Source organism: Gallus gallus, chromosome 22 (assembly GCF_016699485.2).
Source record: "Gallus gallus isolate bGalGal1 chromosome 22, bGalGal1.mat.broiler.GRCg7b, whole genome shotgun sequence".
Lineage (NCBI taxonomy): Eukaryota > Metazoa > Chordata > Aves > Galliformes > Phasianidae > Gallus > Gallus gallus.
Window position 1 is genome coordinate 4,461,137 of NC_052553.1, and position 22,472 is coordinate 4,483,608.

The 22,472-nt window shown below is 60.9% G+C and overlaps 1 protein-coding gene across 5 annotated transcripts; it reads left to right on the top strand.

The window, feature by feature from the left end:
* The first annotated feature begins 1,188 nt into the window (after nucleotides 1–1,188).
* On the top strand, nucleotides 1,189–22,002 carry OGDH (oxoglutarate dehydrogenase). Of its 5 annotated transcripts, none has more exons than XM_015297481.4 (24): nucleotides 1,189–1,270; nucleotides 3,936–4,184; nucleotides 8,894–9,082; nucleotides 10,960–11,050; nucleotides 13,799–13,843; nucleotides 14,230–14,345; nucleotides 14,831–14,985; nucleotides 15,375–15,521; nucleotides 15,927–16,017; nucleotides 16,138–16,317; nucleotides 16,999–17,127; nucleotides 17,354–17,533; nucleotides 17,820–17,972; nucleotides 18,561–18,663; nucleotides 18,866–18,994; nucleotides 19,236–19,386; nucleotides 19,610–19,737; nucleotides 19,811–19,989; nucleotides 20,081–20,152; nucleotides 20,509–20,631; nucleotides 20,902–20,974; nucleotides 21,257–21,420; nucleotides 21,531–21,685; nucleotides 21,769–22,002. In XM_015297481.4, the coding sequence occupies exons 2-24, from the start codon at nucleotides 3,963–3,965 to the stop codon at nucleotides 21,887–21,889; spliced, it is 3,096 nt and encodes a 1,031-aa protein (XP_015152967.1). In that variant the 5' UTR covers nucleotides 1,189–1,270; nucleotides 3,936–3,962; the 3' UTR covers nucleotides 21,890–22,002. The 5 variants fall into 5 exon arrangements, with proteins under 5 accessions (XP_015152967.1, XP_015152966.1, NP_001026553.1 ...); XM_015297480.4 differs by lacking the exon at nucleotides 10,960–11,050 and adding an exon at nucleotides 11,180–11,282; NM_001031382.2 differs by lacking the exon at nucleotides 13,799–13,843.
* Nucleotides 22,003–22,472: the final 470 nt, after the last annotated feature.

The following is a 22,472-nucleotide window of genomic DNA, read 5'->3' on the forward strand; positions in this document are numbered from 1 at the left end:
GAGAGATGCTTTGGGATCGGTGTGGGGCCTAGCAGGGCGATGCTTTGGGGCCACTGTGGTGCACAGAGGGGGGTGATGTTCGGGGTTTGGCTCTCGTGCGCTGGCCAGGCTGACACACTGGGGCTGCCCCACGGCCACCAGTGGATGACGTGAGCTCTCGTCAGGGCTGCAGCAAGGCCGGATTCCCCAAAAGGGGGCCGGTGGTGCAAGCGCTGCCACTGCCCCATTTCCCCACCCAGCCCCTCTGCTTCCTTCCGGCAGCCACGGGGATCCCAGATGTCCCACTCTCTCCGATTGCTGTCTTTGGGACGCTGTCCTCTTGGGCTTTCTGCTGCCCAGACCCCGCGTCCCCATTGCTGTCCTACAGAACGCCCACGGCCAGCCCTGCTGGCTCCCACGGGGTTGCGCCACGTTGGCCGGGGATGTGCGTGTGTGGGGTGGCTGTGTGTTTTCCCGCGGCTGTTTCACTTCCCAAATGGTGTCATTGGCCCCACAGGACGTGACTCAGGGCTGGGACCCGTCCCTGTGCCGCCGTGTCACCGCTCCGTGATGGCGGTCCTCACACGTGGATGCACCCCATGGGCAGATGTCCCCTCCCAGCAGGACGCCTCTGATCCCAGGATGTCCGTCCCCCATGGGCAGACGTCCCCACGCTGGATTTTTCCTCGCTGTGGATGTCTGTGTGGGCAGATGATCCCGTAACAGATGTGCCCCACACCCGGAGGTCTCTGCACCACAACGTCCATCCACCGTACTGATCCCTGTGGTCGCATGGCAGCAATGTCCCCACGGCCACTGTCCCGCAGCAGATGTCCCCGCGCAGATACCCCCATGGCTGCCCCTCGAGGGGGGCGACCCCATGCCAGATGTCCCCACGGCGGATGTCCCTTCGGATGGATGTCCCCATTTTAGACATCCTCACCTGTCCCCACCCCACAGCAAACACCCCCACGGCGGATATCCCCGCACACCCGGATGCCCCCCCAGCGAAGGGTCGCGGTGACCGCTCGGCCGCCCCGCGCGTCTTTCTGGCCCCGCCCCTCCACGGCTGCGGGAGCTCCGAGCAGTGCGCACGCGCGGCGGGGCACAGAGCAGGCAGGGGGCGTGGCTTAGAGAAGGGGCGTGGTTTGGTGCGGGGGCGGGGCTTGGGGCGGGGGCGTGGCGACGCGGTGACGTAGGGGCGGGGCGGGGCGACGCTGGGCGGCAGCCGGCGGTTGGGGGCCGCTGTCAGAGTCGGGGCCGCGAGCGGGGAGCACGGGCGGGCCGGCAGGTACCGGGACGGGGACGGCGGAGTCGGGCTGGGCCGGGCCAGGCCGGACCGAAGCGGGCGGAGGGGCGGTGGGGTCGGGCGGGCCGGGGGCGGGGGGCGGTGGCCGCTCGCCGCTCGCCGTGTCCTTGGCGCCGCCGCCCGGGCGCCTCAGGGCGGAGAAGGGGGCGGGGCCGCCGCGGGGATGGGCAGCGCGGCTCGGCCAATGGGGGGGCGGCGGCGCGCCTCGCGCCGCTCCGATAGGTGGGGAAGGGCGCGAAGCCCGCGCGGCAGAGGCGGGCGCTGATTGGCGGGCGGGGCGCGGGGGCGGGGCCAAGCCCGCCGCCCTGCCGCACGTGGGGGTGCGGGGCCGTGGGTTCGGGGGCCGGAACCGGAGCTCCGAGCCGCGTCCCGGGCCGGGATTTGCGGGCAGCTGCACTCCGCCCGCGTCCTAATGCGGGAGCAGCGCGCTCCCTTACTTCCTGAAGAGACCTCGGTTCGGTTCCCCGCTTTCGGCTTTGCCGCGGGTGCTGCCGGGAGCCCGTGGGGCAACGCTGCTGTCCCGGCCCCGAGAGCCGCGGCCGCGCTCGGCCCGTTGTGCTCTGCCCGTTGTGTATGCTGTGCTGTGCCCCGGCCCGAACACGGGCAGCGCCGCTCCACCAGCCCCGTTCTGTTCCCGCAGGTGGTGGAAACAGCTGGGCCGGTGCAGCAGCCGGCAGCCCGACTTTCCCTCTGATCCGGCTAAGTTTAATTCTTATCCTTTCCATGGCCGTTTGATTTTAAGGATTAAAAACCAAAAGCGTTTCCCGGTTGACCGTCTCTTGCAGCAGGTCGCAGTGGCTCTGATTCCAGAGGTCACATTTAGGCCCTTAATCTGCTTTGCGCCCTCACCCGTAGCAGCCCTCGGTCTGCGGGAGTATTCCTGGCGTTTGACCTTTGCAGGAGCTGGCAGTGCAGCTGTGGATCCCCCGCCCCGGTGCCGTCCCACAGCAGCCCCATGTCTGCGCCCCGTGTTAATGCCCCACTGCCCTCAGCACCGTCCCACAGTTCCCTGCAGGTCTCCCGTTTGGGGCTCACCCCATCGTTAACACCTCTGTTTTGCAGCGCTGTCCCTGAGATGCTGCCGGGTGGCAGAGCTGAAATTGGACGCTGGTGCTGATGCTTTTGTCCCAGAGCTTTTTTTTCCCACGTGGTTCGGTCAGCTCAGAACTCTCCCCCCCACATTTCGTGGTTTAAACGTGGGGGTGGTGAATCTCTGCTTCTGCCCCCGGGCAACTTCGTGGAACAAAGATCTCTGCCCTTAATACCTGCCATGAATCAAGGCCCAGGAATGCTGCGCTGCCATCCCCTGCTTGCAGCAGCAGCTCTGTCTCAGGAGGTCCGGATGCATCGACCCAAACACTCTTTGCACCAAAATCCTGCGCTTAAAGGGGGGAATTGGAGCTGCTGTGGTGTGGGGGGGCTAAAACTGTGTTCAGCAAAGCAAATGGGGAAGCCCAGCAGGTGACACAGCTGTAATGGGGCCACGTTCTCCTCCCGTCATAGAATCATTGGATTGTTCAGGTTGAAAGAGACTTTAAAGATCATCAAGTCCAACCACACAGTGCTGGGAAACTTGGTTTGCTGCTGTGGGGTGACCTCCAGCCCTGTGACGGCTCTGGGCAGGCGCAGGGCCAGGTGGCACTGTCTCACACGTCAGTGCGGCCCAAGGAGATCTCATTGCAGCTCATTCCTCAGGGCTGTGTTGTCGGCCTTTGTCAGCAGCATTAGTGGGGAAGAGATGAAGGGATCTGCCCAGGAACCCATGTCCTGAGTGGGCCATGGGAGGGAGGAGGCGGTTCTGGTGTCGGGAGAGCTCTTCCTGCAGTCACTTCTTCCCAGTGCCCTGCAGTTGAAGGTGGGCTGTGGTCACCTCTGATCTCTCGCTGCATTCACAGCCCCAAATACTGTGCAGGTGCCGCTGTGGTCACCTGTGGGGGACAGCCCCGTCCCCCCGCTGCTGCCCTGAGACCCACTGCAGGCTGCCCCAGCCTGGGCCCTTGTCAGATGGATGGAGGCCAGAGGCAGGGTGAGTAATGCGGCAAGAATGGGCTGGGGAAGAGCCGCTTTGCTCCGCTCGCAGCCATGGCCCTCACAGTAGGAAGGGGAGCGAAGGAGAAAGCTCTCATTATGCAAACCCCGCAGAGGCCGTCTTCCCGTGTCCCAACAGGACAGGGTCAGCTGAGCACAGGGCAGTGCAGAATTCAGCAGTAAAACCCAGCTGGTAAGAAATAAATCAAGTTGCTAGCACTGCTCCGGGCTGGTTTGGCACCCGTTTGGGTGGCATTCCGGAGCTCCCAATGCTGGCTGTGCTCCTGCACCCGGCGTTTCTGTGCTGGGTTCTCATTCCGTGCACTGTTGTCCCAGTGTGCACCGTAGGCATGGGGCACTGCTGCTTGTGGCCCGGTGTGAGCAGGGCACCAGCAGCTCCTCGCAGGGGTTCCTCTCTTGTGCCGCAGTCACGTGGACATCAGCTGAGTGCGTCGGGAAGGGAATGGGAAATAAAGTGATCTGAAGCTCTGGGGTGTTGTGCAGGGTGGGGACCGACCGAACAAAGGTTGTTGCTGATTCACGAAGCGCGTGCCAGGGGTGATGGTGCTCGCGCTGCTTTGCACCATTCCTAAAGCTCTTTTCGTTTCTATTCCAACAGGAACTCGTGTGAGGCTGTCGGACAAACATGTTTAACTTAAGGACTTGTGCAGCAAAGCTGAGGCCACTGACAGCCTCTCAGACTGTTAAGACAGTTTCCCAACAGAGGCCGGCAGCACCCAGGACGTTTCACCCCATCCGGTGCTACAGCGCGCCGGTGGCTGCCGAGCCTTTTCTGAGCGGGACTAGTTCAAACTATGTGGAGGAAATGTACTATGCGTGGCTGGAAAATCCCAAAAGTGTACATAAGGTAAGGAGCAAGCTCTCCAGGATACCGCCTCCTCTTCTGTGTGTGCGTGGCCGTGGGTGCAGGTAAGTGCAGGCGTCCCAGGAGGCTTCAGCTGGGTGTGGATGTCCGTTCCACTGCGCTTCTCCTGAAAGCAGCAGCTGCACCAGAAGCTTCTCTCAAGAGCGACCACCCTGCGCTTTGCATGCAGCCAGCATGGAGTTCTCCACATCCTGGATCACACGTGGATACAAGGAATGGCTTCAGAGGGAATCCACCCTGCTGAGCTCCAGATGCTGTCTGCTTTCCAGCCCTTACTGCTCCTTAGGAGGGTTCATTCTGGGTGTGAGGAGGGAGAGGGTGCTCCTCACATCTCACGTCCTGTTGGCTGATCTGTGCCCTGCAGAGTGCTGCTGAGCAGGGCTGGCAGCTGGGCACAGCCGTGTCTTGGTGCATCGCTGCAGCACGAGGCAGGGCTGTGGGGTTTGCTCCTGGATGGTCAGGGGATTTCTGACACCCCACGGTGTTTTTCCTCCAGAGTTGCACAAAGGAAGTGTTACTGCAGGGAACGAGTTTCAGCGTTACCCACATCATTTGTAAAAGGGTTTCATGCATATTCTGGTGGTGCTCCCAGGGCAGTCTTATTCAGCAGCTGTGGAGCAGCGTGCAGCTATCACACGGGCGCTCAGGGGATGTGGAAGGAATCTCGTGCTCAAACACTTGTGCCAGTGATGAGCTGTTTTCAGAGTCATTGACCCCACGCATCCAAACCACAGCCTGTAGGCTGCTTGCTGCTACAGAAGCCCTAAGGCAGGGTCAAAGCCAGGTTCTCATCAACCAGTTCACTGCGTTCCCTTCTTCTGCAGCCAGCGGTGCACTCAGGGCCTTGTGCCAGACTGCAGGCCTCGTCACAGCCTCTGAGTGTCACTTAGAGCATTTCTGAGCACCTCGGGAGTCCTGGGGCTGCAGCTCAGTCCCACTGACCGAGGTTTGCGGTGAGCTTTGCCATCACTTGTGTACAAACACAGCTCTGCAGCTTTGCTCTGTCTCTGCCCTGGGTGAATCCCATTGTGTGTTGGTGCTGCTGCGAAGTGCTGCTGTTGAGATCCCTTACTGCAGCCACAGGGCTTGTGCTGCTGGTTTGGGTCAGCCCTGCACACTGTGTGGATGCTGAGGGACCCGTGGCTGCAGGCTTTCCTCTTGGGGATGTCCAAACCCAGCTCTGGGGGCCAGCTGGGTGCCAGGTGTGACCAGAGGGACCTGGAGATGCCTCTAGCCGCAGCCTCCAGTGCTCCTGTGCTGCTAATCCCTGCATAAATCCCCCGGCGTGAGGTCATCAGATCCCCGTGGGGACTTCAGAACTTGCCCCAGGACCTCAGGGGAAAACCGAGCTGCCTGGCACTGGCGTGTCCCCAGCTGATAGCTGAGGCAGGGTGCGGCATCCAAACCCAGCAGCCACAGCTTATCTCTGCAGACAGCAGAAACCCCACGCCTGTCCCGGGCAGGGCTGGGGAGGAGCTGGGATTTCTGAGCTTGGCTCACCAGAAACCTCCCTGCCGCCATCCCATCCCGGCGTGCCTCCAGGCACCGAGCAGGGCGAGCTCACTTCCTCCATCCGGGACTGATTGCTGAGATTGCAAAACATGTTCCTATGCTCGTTTCGTTTGAGGAAGGATTTTTTTTCTGTTGTTGTTTAACTGTTTTAAGCTTTTTTTCCCTCATTCTGTCCTTCATCTGAACTCCACTTTCCCATTAGAGAGCTTTGCTGGAGTGAGATGAGCAAATGGGAACTAAGCTGGGGAGGGAGAAGGAGAGGATGGGGGGAATCGTTCCCAGTGCTGGTGGTTGTTGGGAGCCTTCCTGTTGCAGGCCCCTTCCCATTGCTGCTTCCAGAAGGAATGGTGGCACACTGCTTGCTGTAGGGCTGGAGAGCTGGGATGCTCTCAAGCAGCCCCTGAACACATCCTTGCTGACGTGGGTCCAGCTTTGCTGCTACCCACCAAGCAGTGTTCAGTGTGTTCTGCTCCTTCTGCTGGTGTTGGATCGATACGGTCAGGAAAGGCTTTGGGAACAGCATCAAACGCTGTGCAGAAGTGCAGGCAGGGAACATCCAGGGCTCTCCCCGTGTGGAGGGACGCCGTTATCTTGTTGGAGAAGGGCTGGTCCAGCACGACTTGCCTTTGGTAAACTGGCACTGGCTTTTTTCCATTGCCTGCTTTGTTTGGTCTGTAACAGTTTCTGGGAGGACCCGTCCCATTCCTTTCCCAGGAATTGCAGACCTGTAGTTTCCTAGGTCCTCTTTTGGGCCCAAAGAACCCTTTGTAGCTCTTGCTGACATCAGTACTACCTTGGCTTTCCCGACTGCGTGCCTTGATGAGGCTCTCACTGTCCCTGGTGGGTGTGTGGCTGCAGTTGCAGAGCCACGCGTATGCTTCAGAGCACACCCCAAAGCAATCTGTTGAGCCAGGGTGGTCTGTGGTTCCCCCTGCCCTTAGCAGGGTTATAGCCTGCCCTCATCCTTCCTGCAGTTTGCCTTCACTGGGGGCCTGGCCTGCAGCCCCGTGCGCCCCGCCATTACGTTGGGCAATGAGGCGTGCAGTGAAAGTCCGATAGCGCTGCACCGCGCCCTGTTTGGAGAGCTCACAGCTGAGCTTTTCCTTTCAGACCAGAAGCAAAGTGCATCTTTGCATCAAAGAGGCAAAGGTTTGCAATGTCAGAACAGAGGTCACGAAGGCAGCAGCTCCCCGGGTGCAGAGGTTTGGGTGTGATTCCAGGTGAAAACTGACCATGGGGAAGGAAAAGATGCGTGGTTTTGGAGTGCTGCTGCTTAACCTCATTCCTCCTGCAGTGCCCCACTTGGTCCTGCTGTGCCCCGTCTCCCACTGACCCCCAGCAGTGGGGAGGCACTGGGGCTGTGCTGCTCGACACACCCGTGCTCATCACCATAATTCCTTTCTCATGCTGCATTTGTCACCGGGGTACAAAGTGTGCCCAGCAGCCCTGCGGGAGCCGTGCCAGGATGTTTGAACCCAGGAATCCTTGCACCGTCCTCAAAAACAAAAGGGTGGAGGAGGATCAGCCTGGTTCAGTGTGTGAGCTCCCAACTCTTTTCTGCTTGCATCAAAGCCTGGCCGTGGGGTGACACAGCGGTGTTTGCAGGGCATGCAGGATGCTGGGAGCCACGTGGGGGCCAGGCCTGCTGGCAGCAGAGAGCAAACCTCCGTCTCTCTCCCCCCTCATTGGGAGCAGATGCTGCATTCCCTTGCACGTCTTTAGAGGGTGAAGGCTGGGTAATGGAGTGGAAAACAGAGCGGTGAGCCTCAGTCCTGCTCTGCAGCAGCCGGAATTGGAGGCAGCAGCCTGGGACGGGAGGGGACAGGATGATGGCATCGTTCTGGGAGCTGCAGGCGGCCCTCCCCCCTGAGCAGGAAACAATGGCAGCACGGTCAGGTGCTGGGTTTAGTTTGTTTATTTTGTTTCTTTATTATTTTTTACCATCAAGGGAAATCAGGTGCATGGATATCAGTTACAGCTCCAGGTTTTTCCAGATTTTATTTATGTTCCTCCAGTGTGACCTGCTTCTAAATCTGTTCACTCTGTGCAGCCACGTGCTGGGTGTCCGTGTGAGTTGGGGAGGCTGGAAATAGCTGGGGCATGTGGGCCGGGTCACTGCAGTGTGCCCAGAGCTGCCTGCAAAGGTTAGGCTGCAGCTCCTGTTCCCAGGTACCTGGGGGAAACCCCATCGTCTGCCCCAGCCCCACACTGAAGGCTCTGTTTGATGTGGTTTGGCCACCCTCACCTGTACTTCTGTAGCCAGCAGAAGAGCTGGTGTCTGGGCTCGTCTCTGTGGTGGTCAATGGGTGCTCGGGTGGCTGGGGGACGCACTGGCTGGACACGGGGGGGGAGTAGAATGGGGTAGGGGTGGAACGGGAATGGGAAAGGAAGAGGAATAGGAAGGTGAAAGGAATGGGACGTGGAAAAGAATGGGAAAGGGAAAAGAATACAAAGGGTAAAGGAAGGGGGTGGGAAAAGAAGGGGATAGGAGGGGAAAGGGAAAGGAAGGGGAAAGGAAAAGGGGTAGGAAGGGGAAGGGGCTAAGAAGGGGAAAGGAAGGGGGAAGGGGAAAGGGAAAGGAAGGGAATAAGAAAGAGAGAGGAAGAGGATAGGAAGAGGAAGGGGAAAGGAAGGGGTAGGAAGGGGAAAGGAATGAGAAAGGAATAGGAAAGGGATGGGAAAGGAAAAGAACAGTAAAGAAAACCCAAGAGTGGAGGGTGCCCTGTGCTGGGAGTTGGGCCAAGAGCAGCAGTGCTGCAGCTGTGGGGCAGCGTGGTGGGGCTGGGTGGGATGTGGGGCTGAGTGCTGGCATCAGCAGTGCTGGGAGATGTGGAAAGGTGAGGAGGAGACCTGGGTGGGAAGTGGAGGACCGTGTAACCTAAGGGCTGAAAGAGCCTGAATCCTTTCTTGTCTGCACGCAGCCTCACCTTTTTGTCAGTGGTCTCGAAAAATCAGAATCAAAGCACCTGAGACAGCATCGCCCCGTGTGCTTTTGGTGCATGCTACAAAGTGGGCTTTTCCTTCTGCTCTTGCACCTTGTTGTGGACGTGCTGTTTTTCCCTAGGAAGGCAGCAGGGTGCCTGGGCTCCTGTCGCTGTCCTGTCTGCTCCATGGTAGGAGCTTTGCATTGGGGACGTTGGGGTTGCACCTACTGACCTGTCCCCTTTTTTTCCCTCTAGTCATGGGACATCTTCTTTCGCAACGCCAACGCCGGAGCTGCTCCAGGCACTGCTTACCAAAGCCCCCCCCCGCTGAGCTCCAGCCTTTCCACGCTGTCCCAAGCACAGTTCCTGGTTCAAGCACAGCCCAACGTAGACAAACTGGTGGAAGACCATCTGGCAGTGCAATCTCTTATCAGGGCATATCAGGTAAGAACGCAGCGTTGCGGTGGGCACCACATTGCCCTCTGCAGCCTTCCCAAGCAGCTCCAGGCTGCCATGTGTGCACACCCCCCTCGTTGTAACACTGCCAGACAATAGGAAGCTTAAAACCACTGCCACCCCACCAGAGCCATTGCTGCAGCGTGGTTTGCTCCCAGCCCAGGCCAGGAGCTGCAGGGACAGGGCCATTCCCAGCCGGGTGGGTTGGGTGTGAGTGCTGCATGGGAGCTCCAGGCTCTGCCTCCACCTCCCCTTGCTCGGGAGTAGCATAGGACAGCTGTGCTGCTTCCTGTGCTTCGAAGGAATTGATAGCACTTCAGGAAAAGTTTCTGTCCCCTTTGCAAATGGATGAGGGCTGTGGTGCTGCCACACCAAAGCTCGGAGCAACGCTGCCAAAATCAACCTCTGGGGAGAAATGAGTTCCTAGCAGAAAGGAAACCTATAGCACACACCCAGGGCTGGTGTTTTAGCTCAGGAGAACACTGAGGTGCGTTCCTATGCCCATCATTCTTTCCATCATTCTTTCACTGTTGGTTTGCCCAGCCGTGCTCACCTCTGGGACACTGCATTGCTCTTCCTGGGCTGTTTGTGAGCTCCCTGCACTGTGCTGATGGCATGGGAGCTGAGCACCATGCTGGCTCCTTGCAGCACTGGCTACCGAATGTGGCATTGTTGGAGGCAGCCACTTCCAAAGCAGCAGTGTGCACACAAAGCTCTCAGCCCTCTGCACTCCCTCTGCTATCTCAGCCCCCGCAGCGGCTGTGCTGGGAGGTGGTTGCTCTTGACCTGCTTTCTCTTATCTGGATTGAGGAAGCTGCAGCCATAGTGGGGAGGTTCCAGGCAGGGAGGCTGAGCGTGGCGTGCAGGTGGGTGAGGGCCGGCAGCCCTACCTGTGGTATGTGACCTACTTAACCACCAGGCAATTAATTTCCGAAACCAGATCAAGCTGGAGAGGCCCCTGTAAGGATAGGCAAGCAGTGTCCCTGCCCTGTGCTGGCTCCTGGTGGCACCAGCACCAGTCTGTTCCTCCCTTGTAGCAGTGCTTGGGAGCCCAATTCATTATTTCCTTTAAAATGACCGGCGTGTTCTTGTAAGGGCTGGGGAAAACAATCTGCCTCTGTGTCCCTGCGGCGGAGGCGGCCATGGCACCCACATGGTGGGATTGCTGCCACTGCTGCCTTGGGGGGCTCTGTGTGTCGAAATGGAGGGGGAGGAAAAAAGAGGAAGAAAAGAAGCATTGGAGAAGACCCCCTCCTTGTTCCCGTTGTACCCGAGCTGACCTCCGGATGGAGGAACCCAACTTGGGAGAACACTGCGGCCACGGAGCCCTGGAACTGCTGACCCTGAGATTTGGGATAGCCCTCCGCTCCCAGCCCTTTTCATCCATTTTGGGGCATCCCATAACACAGCTTGACCCAGTGGGCATCGTGAATCCGGAGGGCAGCACTGGGTATTGGAAATCAAAGCCACGAGTGTTGAAAGCAAAAGCAGTACGGACTGAAAAGAGAAGCATTAAGCACTGGACATCAGTAAGTGTGGGAAAGAAAGTCTCAGCGGTGCCAGGGGCAGCAAGGAGGATTTTCAGGCTGAAGAGTGCAGCTCCGGCTGCTGAGCACTGCTGAGCTCTGTGGGGAGGCACAGGTAAGTGGGTGGCAGTGACACAGTGCTGCTGGGCCCTTCCAGTGCTGTGCTAGGAGCTGCTCCGGGCTTCAGAGCCACGGAGTGGGGCTGGGACCCCCCCGGCTGGCTCTGCGGGAGACGTGAGAAGGGAATCTGCGTGAGGTTGTTGTTGTTTTGGTTATTATTTTAAGGAACATCTCTTCAATTAGTTCATCTTAATGACTAATCTGTATTGTTACTTCCAGGTCAGGGGCCATCACATTGCAAAGCTCGATCCTCTCGGCATTAGTTGTGTAAATTTTGATGATGCGCCCGTAACTGTTTCTCCAAACGTCGGTGAGAATTACTCTGCAAATTAATTCGAATGTAATTTAACTTTTTTACCCCTCCCCTCTTTTGTTTTTCTCCCTCTCCCCTCTCCCTCCTGGTACCTGTTCTCCCCTCCATTCCCGGCCCATTTCATAGATTCGAGGGCACCATGTAGCACAGCTCGACCCCCTGGGCATCCTGGATGCGGATCTGGACTCATCCGTTCCAGCCGATATTATCACATCCACAGACAAACTGGGTGAGGGCTTTGAGAGCAGTTAGTGCTGCATTGCTTGAGCTCCTCTCTCTCTCACAGCTTTGTAGGTAGAGCGCTTCACCAGTGCAGGGGAAAGGTCTGAAGCTTCCTTCCTAACCATCGCTCCTAATTAGTTTGGGGAGCACAGCGGTGGCGGAGCAGCTCTGCCCCCCCCCCCCCTGCAGTCACTGCTCCCCGTTGGCTGAGCTCTGAGCTCTGCCACTGATTGTGCCAAGGAAGCTTTGGGATGCGTTCCCACCTGGGTAGGGGTGGAAGTTCCCCTGCTTTGGAGTGAGGGATGCATGCGTGTGTGGCACAGAGGGGGTGAAGCCCAAACGCTCAGTGCTCTCCAGCACAGCAGCAGCGAGCTCCTTCACCCCACTACTGCTTCCAGGGCCGGTCCTTTGCTGCAAGGCATGCTCCTAACCTAGAGTAGAGCACAGCGATGATCACTAACCTCGCACAGCTGCAACAGCCGATCCGAATTCTGTCTGTGTGTGTGTCTGTCTGTCTGGACGGGTGGGTGACCGCGGTCGCTCGCCCTGCTGCCGGCACCGGGCACCAAGCACCAAGCCTCGTGCTGCTGGGCTGGGATGGAGGAGCGGTCCTCAGGATGCTCCCTGTGCGGCCGGGCAGTGCAGCCCTGTCCTGGCTGGAGCGTGCTGCATTGCCTGGGTTAACCCTGACCTCTGCTGCAGCCAGGCGGTTGCCTTGAGGGCTCTGCGGCGTTCTCGCTGAGATTTGGCAGCACAGCTCCTGGTGTCGATTTAATTTCCAGGAGTGCATAAGAAGAGCAGGGATTGAGCTGTGCTGCTGCTGCTGCCAGCCGCTGGTTTGCACCGGGGCTGGGTTGCATCGGCTGCCACAGCCGTGTGTGACTGCAGGAGGCCGTGTGTCCCATCAGGAGCAGCAGATGCAAAACCCCATCCCATGGATCCTGTCATAAAACTGCTCGTGCTGAGCAGAGCGGCGTGGGGACAGGGCAGCTGGGAGGGGAGCTGCCATCCCCTGCTTGCGATGTGCAGCCCAGCCCAGCCCAGCAGCAATCCCACGTGGCTCGATGCGATGCTTCTTCCTTAATTGGCAACGGCCTCCTCTCTGCCGAGCCAGCCGTGCTGCCTTCCCACGTGGGAACCTCCCCATGCCGTGCTGTCCCCGCAGAGGGCGCAGTGGATGAGGTGCACGGGGCAGGACGCACGCCGTGTCGCATCCCGGGTCCCCATGGCATTGCTGCGTGCTGTTTCCCACTGGCAGCCCAAGAGGTGCTGCAGGAGGTGGTTGGAGAGGCGGTGCTCCGGGGGGTGGGGGGGGGCTGCAAAGCATCCTTAGCTCTGACGTGGAGAGAGATGGGTTTGGAGGGGGATGGATGGGGGATGCAGGCAGAGCGCTGCAGGTCAGGTCAGTGTGAGGGGGAAATCCTTTCCCCAGAGGCGGTGAGGGGCTGTCACTGCTCCCCGGAGCTGTGGGTGCCCCATCCCCGGAGGTGCCCGGGGCTGCAGATGGAGCCCTGGGCAGCCTGAGGTCCCTTCCAGTCCAACCACACTAGGATCCCATGGCTCAGTGCTTCAGGATGCTGTCTGCCTGCAGCCCAACCCCACGGCCGGGGGCTGTCAGGAGGACAAGGGCAGATTTTGCAGCCAGTGCTAAAGATCCACTGTAGCCTGCTGTTTGCAGAGAAAGGCAATTTCTGAGCAAATACTGCTGGCTTTCTGCTTAGGAAGAGTATTTGCTAACACTTGGGCTGCAGTTAATTTGTGGAGCAGTTAATAAGAGGAGTGTTTGTTAGACTTGCCCTGGAAACAATCTTTTGTTTCCTCTTTCTGCGCATTGAAATCCTTAAAGGTCAGCTGTGACGGTGTGAGCTGTGCTGCAAGCAGCTCCTGCTCTGACAGCACATCTGAGGAGCTGCCTGCCTCATCTCTGAAGCTGATGTTTTGTCTCAGTTGCCTTTTGTTGAGCAGCTCACTGCTGTCGGGTTTGGAAGCTGTCTGTGGGTGCAGCAGGGCAACCTTTGGGTTAATGCAGGAGTGCTGCATCCCATGCAGGGGAACCCCTTATTGTGCTCAGCCCCATTCCTGCTCGGGAGACGGAGTGCTCCTGCGTGTCAGTCTGTCTGTCCATGAAAGGACCCTTTGGCACGCGTGAGCTGTGCCCACGGAGCCCTCTGCTCCCCTCGGGGCCGTTCTTCAGCCTGCAGTTGGAGGTGCTGCACACCAGAGGAGACCTCAACCCATGCAGCCCAACTGCTGCCCAGTGTCTGATGCCCCCTCCCTCCCCCCCCCCCCCCCTCCTCCCCGAGCACATTTGCCACCAGGACCCCTTTGCCACGTAGCGCAGCCATCCTCCACCCACCCCACCCCTCTTTGCCTCCGGTGGTTCCCACTCTGTTTGAATACTGTTTTCTATTTCATTTTTTAGACTCGTGTTTTTCCATGGCTGTACTCCTTGCGGTTTTTTTCCTTTACTAACTTTGACTGCGTCTCTCTGTCTTCTCCCTCTGCACCCCCTGCCCACCCCAGACCTCGCAGTGTTCAAGGAGCGGCTGAGAGTGCTAACAGTGGGAGGTACGCACCCCGTCAGCCCCAACCCCGTGCAGCACAGGACTCTCCATAGGTTATTCTGGGCCCTTTGGCTAAAGGCGAGCGGGGTGCGCGGTCGGCGATGCTTCACGCCGAGTTGGAGCGTTCCCCATCCCAGCACTGGGGGCCCTCTGATTTGCACACACCTATCGCTCCACTGCCTTTCGTTATAACCTCGTTGTCGCGTGCTCGATGTTAACTGCTGCTTGGTTGATGCGCTCAAACCTCCTCCGTGCTCATGTTGGGTTTTGTGCCGCTTTTGTCCCCCTCCCCTCCCCTCTCCTCCCTTTCCCACCTGCGGCCGACCCCCCCCTCCCCATTCCTTCCTTCTCTCTCTGCTTCCGCTCGTCCCACCCACCACAACCCTGCAGGATTTTACGGGCTGGATGAGTCTGACCTCGACAAGGTCTTCCATTTGCCCACAACCACCTTCATCGGAGGAAATGAGTCGGCTCTTCCGCTCCGGGAGATCATCCGCCGCCTGGAGGTGAGGGCTGTGCGTCTGCAGGCGGCGGAGCAGCGCGTGCAGCACAAGAGCTGTTTGCAGCAGCGCGGTGGCTTTGCTGCACGTTGTTTCCTCTCTGCCTCACTCCCCATTCCTGGCTGACCTCAGGAGGGAGATAAGAGTCTGAGATAAGCGGCAAGGGGGGGGCGGGAGGCCCTGATTCTGGGAGGTTTTCCTCATTCCCTGCCTGCCTTAACAAATGGGGTCTGAAAGCACCCTGAGGTGCCGTGCAGCCCTGAGAGGCTGTGAGTTCTGCACGTGCAGGCAGAGAGGGACCCGTGCTGAGCGCTGGGGTGAGGCAGTGTGCTGGGTGACTCCTGGGAGGTGCGGATCACTGCTCACCTTGCTGGGTGCTTAAAGAGGGGACCGAGGGATCCCCCGGCACCGCACGGAGCCAGCTTGGAGCAGGCTGGGGATGCGTGCATCTCCTGCCGGTGCCTCACGGGTTGTCCAATGCTCCGGGGCAGATGGCGTACTGCCAGCACATCGGCGTGGAGTTCATGTTCATCAACGACCTGGAGCAGTGCCAGTGGATCCGGCAGAAGTTTGAGACGCCGGGGATCATGCAGTTCACCAACGAGGAGAAGCGAACGCTGCTGGCACGCCTGGTCCGCTCCACCAGGTACCCTGCGAGCAGCATGGCCAGGGCCCCCATTTTCCCCCATCTTCCCCCGTCGCCCCCCATTTTCTGCTGGATGACTGCCCTAGGCAGACGGTCACCACCTGCATCACCTCTCCTTGGCGTCATCTGTGCGGTCCCTCCGGGCCGGGCTAACGGTGGATCTGTGACGCAAGGCGCACTCAAGGTGCTGCCAGAGCGCTGGCACAGAGCCTGCAGACAGATGATGCAGGCAGAACACAGCTAAAAATAAGGTGTTGTTCAACAGCACGGCGTGGAGTTGGTGTGCATACAGGGTGGGGGGCAGGGAGCTGGGCAGCAGGAGGGGGCGTGGGGCGAGCAGGGGCTGTGTGAGGTCACTGGTAAGGTCCCCTCTCCACTCTCCCTTCCAGGTTTGAGGAGTTCCTCCATCGGAAATGGTCTTCAGAGAAGCGTTTCGGTCTGGAGGGCTGCGAAGTGCTGATCCCAGCCTTAAAGACCATCATTGATAAGTCGAGTGAGAAGGGAGTGGATTATGTGATCATGGGAATGCCCCACAGGTGTGTGTTGCCGTGTTTGGTGCCCTGGGGTTTGGTTCAACAGGGTGAGCAGCCGAGCTCGGACCTCAGCAGCTCCCTCTGAGTGCACAGATGGGCTCTGGGGGGAAGAGATGGGAATGGCACTGCAGAGCCTGCTCTGTGCCTTTGGCAAAAGGAGCTTTGTTTGAGCAGGGTTGCAATGTGAGGGTGGGATTTGGCCACGCTGCGGCAGGGAGGGCGCAGAGGGGGTCCCCATCCCTGCAGGGACAAAGCGTGTGTTGCAGCTCGGGACCCCATCCCCTCCACTTGTCCCCTCCCCTTGTTCTCCACAGCTCAGGGGCCGTGGGGCTGCCCCCTGGCTCTCTGGTGGGGGAGGCACGGGGCTGTGCTGCCTGCTGCTCACCAATGGCAGCATTGCTTTCACAGGGGGCGGCTGAATGTCCTTGCCAACGTGATCAGGAAGGAGCTGGAGCAGATCTTCTGCCAGTTCGACTCCAAGCTGGAGGCTGCCGACGAGGTGAGTCCTCCTCCACTCCATCCCCTTAGCAACCTGCAGGCCGTGGTGCTGTGAGCTGCGCCACACCTCTGCCAGCAGCTCTGCATTGCACCGCAGTGACCCCCCCCATCCCTCCGCCAGGGCTCCGGTGACGTCAAATACCACCTGGGGATGTACCACCGGAGGATCAACCGCGTCACCGACAGGAACATCACCCTGTCCCTGGTGGCCAACCCCTCCCACCTGGAGGCGGCCGACCCCGTGGTCCAAGGCAAGACCAAAGCAGAGCAGTTCTACTGCGGGGACACGGAGGGGAAGAAGGTGAGCGGTGAGGCGGCGCGGGGCAGGCGACACAGAGGGGCTGTCACACAAACTGCCATCACCACAGCTGCTCCCACATCTCCCCCTGGTCTTTGCTGATAGCTCCTGCGGGGGCTCGACCCCATGCAGTGTTCCCATCCCCAGAGGCTCAGCATCAGGGCTGGGAGGGCTCAGCTCCACGCTGCACGGTGTCATTGTGCGGGGTGGGAGTGTTGGGGGCACCGTGCCGGGACTGCTGCGCCCACGTGCCGGGGAGGGTTTGTGCCCAATCTCACTGCCTCATTCATCGCCTGTGGCACTCCAGGAGAAGTGGAAGGGTGAGATCAAGAGTACTTCCCTTCCTCCCACACCGTGAGGGCTGGGAACAAATAGAGCAGCTCTGTCCTCGCCTGGCAGGCAGCGTCCTCAGGCAGCCCTCAGCTAAAGCAGCGAAACAACTGAAGGCACGGCGAGCTCTGCCACAACGCACTCCTTCTTTTGGGGTGAAAGCATGCAGGAAAGGTGCATTTTTCCCAACTCAGTCCCTGGAGCTGTGGAGCAGAGGGTGTTGGGGTGGGACGATGACCCCCAGCATCCTGCAGGGATCGCAGCAGCTGCCACTCAAGCGCAGTGGGAAACCATTGGACTCTCCCCTGGGGCTGAGATGTGGCTGCAGCACCGCTGACTGCCTTTGCCCCGCAGGTGATGTCCATCCTCCTGCATGGAGACGCAGCGTTTGCAGGGCAGGGAATCGTGTATGAGACGTTCCACCTGAGCGACCTGCCCTCCTACACCACTCACGGCACCGTGCACGTCGTGGTCAACAACCAGGTGAGGGGCACAGCCGCCCAAAACCAGGGGAGATGCTGCGGCTCCAGTGCTGGGATGGAGCTGGGGAAGCCCGGCTCGGTGCAGGCCCAAGGCCTGGAAGCCTCCTGCATTCCCCAGGTGCCATGCAAGCTGATGGAACAAGCCTGGCCTGGTGCCCGCTCAGCTTCAGTGCCAGCCGGGATCTGCAGGCGGCAGGGTTTGTTCCAGATCCCATCCTCCCCAACAGATTGGTTTCACCACTGACCCACGCATGGCCCGCTCCTCTCCGTACCCCACCGACGTCGCCCGCGTGGTCAACGCACCCATCTTCCACGTCAACGCGGACGACCCCGAGGCCGTGGTGTATGTGTGCAACGTGGCGGCGGAGTGGCGAAGCACTTTCCATAAGGACGTGGTGGTGGATTTGGTAAGGAGGTGGCACCAGGCTTTGTCCAAAAGCTGCAGCTCCTCCAGCCTTTGGGGCACGGCTTCAGGGGAGGGAAAGAGAGGATTTAGGCGAGGTGATGAGAATGTGCTAATACTTGGGGAAGAAGTACTGTCTCTGTCTCTATGCCTGCCCTCGTGCCCTACACTGAGCAGGGCAGATCTGCTCCCTCCTGGGCTGCTTTGGACATCCCATAGCACACAGACCCCGTGGCTCTGCGAGGCGCAGGCTGCAGGGCTGCTCTCAGAGGCTCTCTCCTTCCCTGCAGGTGTGTTACAGGCGCAACGGGCACAATGAGATGGACGAGCCCATGTTCACGCAGCCCCTGATGTACAAACAGATCCGGAAGCAGAAGCCGGTGCTGCAGAAATACGCCGAGCTCCTGATTTCACAGGGGGTGGTAAATCAGCCGGAGTACGAGGTACTGTCACCGGGGTCGGGGTGCAGCTGGGCAGGGCTGTGGGGCATGGGATGGGGGGCAGAGGAGCTGGCACCCCCCAGTGCCCTCCAGGGGAACGGGGTGCACCCGTCTCCACAACGGAAAGGTTTCAGAGCACGGCATGGGAGAGGGATGCAGGGCACTGAGCACACAGACGTGCTCTGGCTGCCCCAGAGCCTCGTGGGGCCACTCAGTTGGTTCAGAGCTGGGGTGATAGCTTGAGGGCCCATCGCCACTCACCTAAAGGTGGCAGAGCTGTGCTGCACTTGGGTGAGCAGTGGCTGTGCTGGGAGCTGCAGCTCAGCCGCGGGCTGTGCCAGCTGGGAGCAGGAACATCTTGTTCCCATCTCACTCCTGTCTCACTCCCGGGCTGCCCCTTGAGCTCTGCAGTGCTGAGCTGCTCTGGAGCTGTGCCGTGCGGCACTGGGAGGGCTGGAGCTGAGCTGCAGGGCCCTCGGGGGCTGCCTGGCACGGAGACCCGCTCTGAGCCCAGGAGCCCCGTGAGCTCGTGCCAGCACTGTTATTTGGAGCCTCCTCAGTAACACGGCTCTGCCTGCTTCTGCCTCACAGGAGGAAATCGCCAAGTATGATAAGATCTGTGAGGAGGCCCATGCAAGATCCAAGGATGAAAAGATCTTGCACATTAAGCACTGGCTGGACTCCCCCTGGCCTGGTAAGTCGCTGGCAGCGTTTCAGCTAGCGCATTGCCCGGCTTCTCCAGAGCCTGCTGGGATTCTGGTGCCCTGACAGCTGGCTTTCAGCAAATGCATGCTCATGGGGTGAGGGCACGGTGCTGGCATCCCCACTTCTGCCCTTGGGGTGTTGGTGGAGCTGGGCATGGCCCTGCAGCACCGTGGCTGCTCCTCCGACCGCAGGTTTCTTCACTCTGGATGGCCAACCGCGCAGCATGAGCTGCCCCTCCACCGGGCTGAACGAGGAGGACCTGACGCACATTGGCCAAGTGGCCAGCTCTGTGCCCGTGGAGGATTTCACTATCCATGGAGGTAGGAGCTCGCTGGAGCCACGTGCTTGTTCCAGAGGAGGTGTGGGAGAGGGCTGGAGCACTGAGGGTTTCAAAGGGAAATTAATTAAGGGAGGAGCGTGAGGAGCAGCTCATCCTTGGAGCTGCCCAGAGGGAGTGTTCCTGTGCCCCAGGGCGTGCACACATTGTCAGCCCACGGGCACGTTTGGGGATGGAGGTGTTATCACCACCACGAACCATCGAACCATCGCCTGTCCTGGCAGGTCTGAGCCGAATCCTGAAGACCCGTGGGGAGATGGTGAAGAACAGGACTGTGGATTGGGCACTGGCTGAGTACATGGCATTCGGCTCCCTGCTGAAGGAGGGCATCCACATCCGCCTGAGCGGGCAGGACGTCGAGAGGGGCACCTTCAGGTGGGGCAGTGCCGGCTGTGCTTGGCCCCACAGCCTCTGGAAGGGATCCCAAACCACGTGGCCTTTGTCCTTTGGGTTGTTTATTTTGCCACCCTGCACCATGATCCCCTGTTGGCAAAGCATTGCACCAAGCAGCCGGGAAGGGGGAATGGCCAAATGAGACCCCCACGAGGCAGCAGCTTGCATTTGGCAGGGGGTAACGCTGCGCTTCCCTCTCCTCCAGCCATCGCCACCATGTGCTGCATGACCAGAACGTGGACAAGAGGACCTGCATCCCGATGAACCACCTGTGGCCCAACCAGGCTCCCTACACCGTCTGCAACAGCTCACTGTCTGAGTACGGTGTCCTGGGTAAGCGTGGCTCTGCAGCCGGGGAGCCATGCCCCCGCCCCTCTCCCTAACACCCACCTTACTGTTCCTGCAGGCTTCGAGCTGGGCTTTGCCATGGCCAGCCCCAACGCCCTGGTGCTCTGGGAAGCCCAATTTGGGGACTTCCACAACACTGCCCAGTGCATCATCGACCAGTTCATCTGCCCCGGGCAAGCCAAATGGGTCAGGCAGAACGGCATCGTCCTGCTGCTCCCCCACGGCATGGAGGGCATGGTGAGGACCCCCCTCTCCCCCCAGGCCCCCGGCTGCCCCCCAGCTCGTGGCAGCCTGGCTGTGCCTTCACTCTGCCCGGCTCCACCTGCAGGGCCCCGAGCACTCATCCGCCCGTCCTGAGCGGTTCCTGCAGATGTGCAATGACGATCCCGACGTCTTCCCTGTGAGTGGGGCTCAGCCCGACCCCCTGCTCACCATCCCCCCCACCCCAAGGCCTCGCTCGGCCCTGATCTCACCATAGAGCTCGAGGGTTTGGGGTGGCCCCGGGGTGGGTTCAGCGTAGCACAGTGTGATGCCAAGCTGTCCCCAGCAGCAGTGTGACGCAGCAGGGAGGGCGTATCCCACGCTGGGGCACAAATGCACAGCTGTCCCCGGTGCTGTGGTCTCTGTGTGTCCCCGTGTGCTTTGGGAGGGAGCAGGAGGGGCCTTGGGGGGGTGTCAGGGCTGCGTACCCGGAGCTGCGGGGCCAGCGGGCGCTGCTGCTCCTCGACACCCCCTGACCCACACTTGTTGAGGCAGAAGCTGGACGACTTCGACGTGCGCCAGCTGTACGACTGCAACTGGATCGTCGTCAACTGCTCCACTCCAGCCAACTTCTTCCACGTCCTCCGGCGTCAGATCCTTCTGCCCTTCCGCAAACCGGTCAGTGCCCGGCGCCGGGGCAGAGGCTGCACCGGGTGCCTCCGGCTGCTCGCAGGGCTGCGGGGGGCGGGGGGTGGGGGGAGAGAGCTCTTGGGTTGCAAACCACCGTTGTCCTTGGGCAAACGGAGCAGCCCATGCGCCCTGCTGTTAGCTCCCGGCCAAGCAGAGGGAGAGCAGAGGGAGGGCTCAGACGGGCAGCCGTGCTCCCTGCTCGGGGTGAGGAGTTCTGGCGCTGCTCACCACCTGCTTGGCCTCTCCCTCCCCCCGCAGCTCATCATCTTCACTCCAAAGTCGCTGCTGCGCCATCCCGAAGCGCGTTCCAGCTTTGATGACATGCTGCCAGGTACGGGTGGTGCGGGCCGTGTTTACCTCCCAGGGGGTGAAGGGCGGCAGTCAGCGCGGTGTAAAGTCCTGCTGGCAGCATCCCCGGCTGGCCACCCTTGTGCCGCAGCAGACTGAGTCCCTACAATCCCTTCGGATGGGGCGAAACGGGGTGGAGAGGTGTTGTGGTCACCTTGGCCCCGGCTGCGTGTCCTTATGGCCTCACCACCTCCCCGTCCCGCAGCGCCGCCGCGTCCTCCATGGGGGCGCCGCGCTGTGACCGTGGGGTTCCATCTTTCCGCAGGCACCAATTTCCTCCGCGTCATCCCCGACGGCGGCCCCGCAGCTCAGAGCCCGCAGAACGTCCGCCGGGTGCTGTTCTGCACCGGGAAGGTGTACTACGACCTGACCCGGGAGCGCAAGGCCCGCAACATGGAGGCGGACGTGGCCATCACCAGGGTGGAGCAGGTGAGCCCGGCGTGCCGGGAGAGGTCCGGCCGCGTTGAGCCCACTGAGACGGGCGCCGGGCCGTGCGGCTGCCCCCCCCCGGCTGCCACCTCCCCCTTTTCCCCCCGCAGCTGTCGCCGTTCCCCTTCGACCTCCTGCAGAAGGAAGCTCAGAAGTACCCCAACGCCGAGCTGGTGTGGTGCCAGGAGGAGCACAAGAACCAGGGCTACTACGACTACGTCAAACCGCGCCTGCGCACCACCATCAACCGCGCCAAGCCCGTGTGGTAAGAGCCGAGCTGGGGGTCGCCGTGGGGCAGCGCTGCGGTCAGAGCCGTCCCAGCGACCCCCGACCGCCGTCTCCCTGCAGGTATGCGGGCCGGGAGCCCGCAGCCGCCCCCGCCACCGGCAACAAGAAGACGCACCTGACGGAGCTGCAGCGGCTGCTCGACACCGCCTTCAACCTGGACGCCTTCAAGGACCTGGCCTGAGCCCCCCCCGCCCCCCCCGCGGCCGCTGCAGCATGCGCGTGGCTCTGTCCGTCTGTCTGTGTCTGTTGCTCGCCTCCCGCCTCCGTCCTCAACTACACACCTTGTCAACCCCACGCCTCGCCTCGTGTGTGCCGCCGCACCGCCCGCCCTCAGCCCCACGGGGCGGGGGGGCCGGGACCCCCACGTTGGGGCCGAGATCCCCCATTGGGGTTGGGACCCCCCACCCGTTGACGTCGGCATCCCCCCGTCGGGGCCGAGACCCCCCCGCTGGGGATGGGATCCCCCCCACGCAGTGGGGTTTGCTCTGGTGCAGGGATGTTCCGCCCCGTGCTCCCAAAGCTCGGGGTCGCGGTGGGGTTGGGGGCTCCCGGCTCTCCATCCGAGTTCTCCCCGCTCTGGGCTGCCTCAGGCGGGGGGCAGGGAGGGCTGCCGCTGGGGGGGCGGGGAGCGGTGGGACCCCACATCACCGCTGCGCTGCCCACGTGCGGTGTCAAAACGGTCGGCTGTGACGAGTGGGTGCCGCGCGGCCGTTCCGTGGAAGCCCCCCCCCCCCAACCCGGTGCCGCCCACCCGACGTCACCCC

What these genes read in the sequence shown, in the direction of transcription:
- OGDH (XM_015297480.4), top strand. Translation starts at nt 3,963, where the DNA reads ATGTTTAACTTAAGGACTTGTGCAGCAAAGCTGAGGCCACTGACAGCC. An exon ending in AGCTGGAGGCTGCCGACGAG is followed by an intron (nt 16,018 to 16,137) that starts GTGAGTCCTCCT and finishes TCCCTCCGCCAG; the next exon opens with GGCTCCGGTGACGTCAAATA. An exon ending in CCATCACCAGGGTGGAGCAG is followed by an intron (nt 21,421 to 21,530) that starts GTGAGCCCGGCG and finishes TTCCCCCCGCAG; the next exon opens with CTGTCGCCGTTCCCCTTCGA.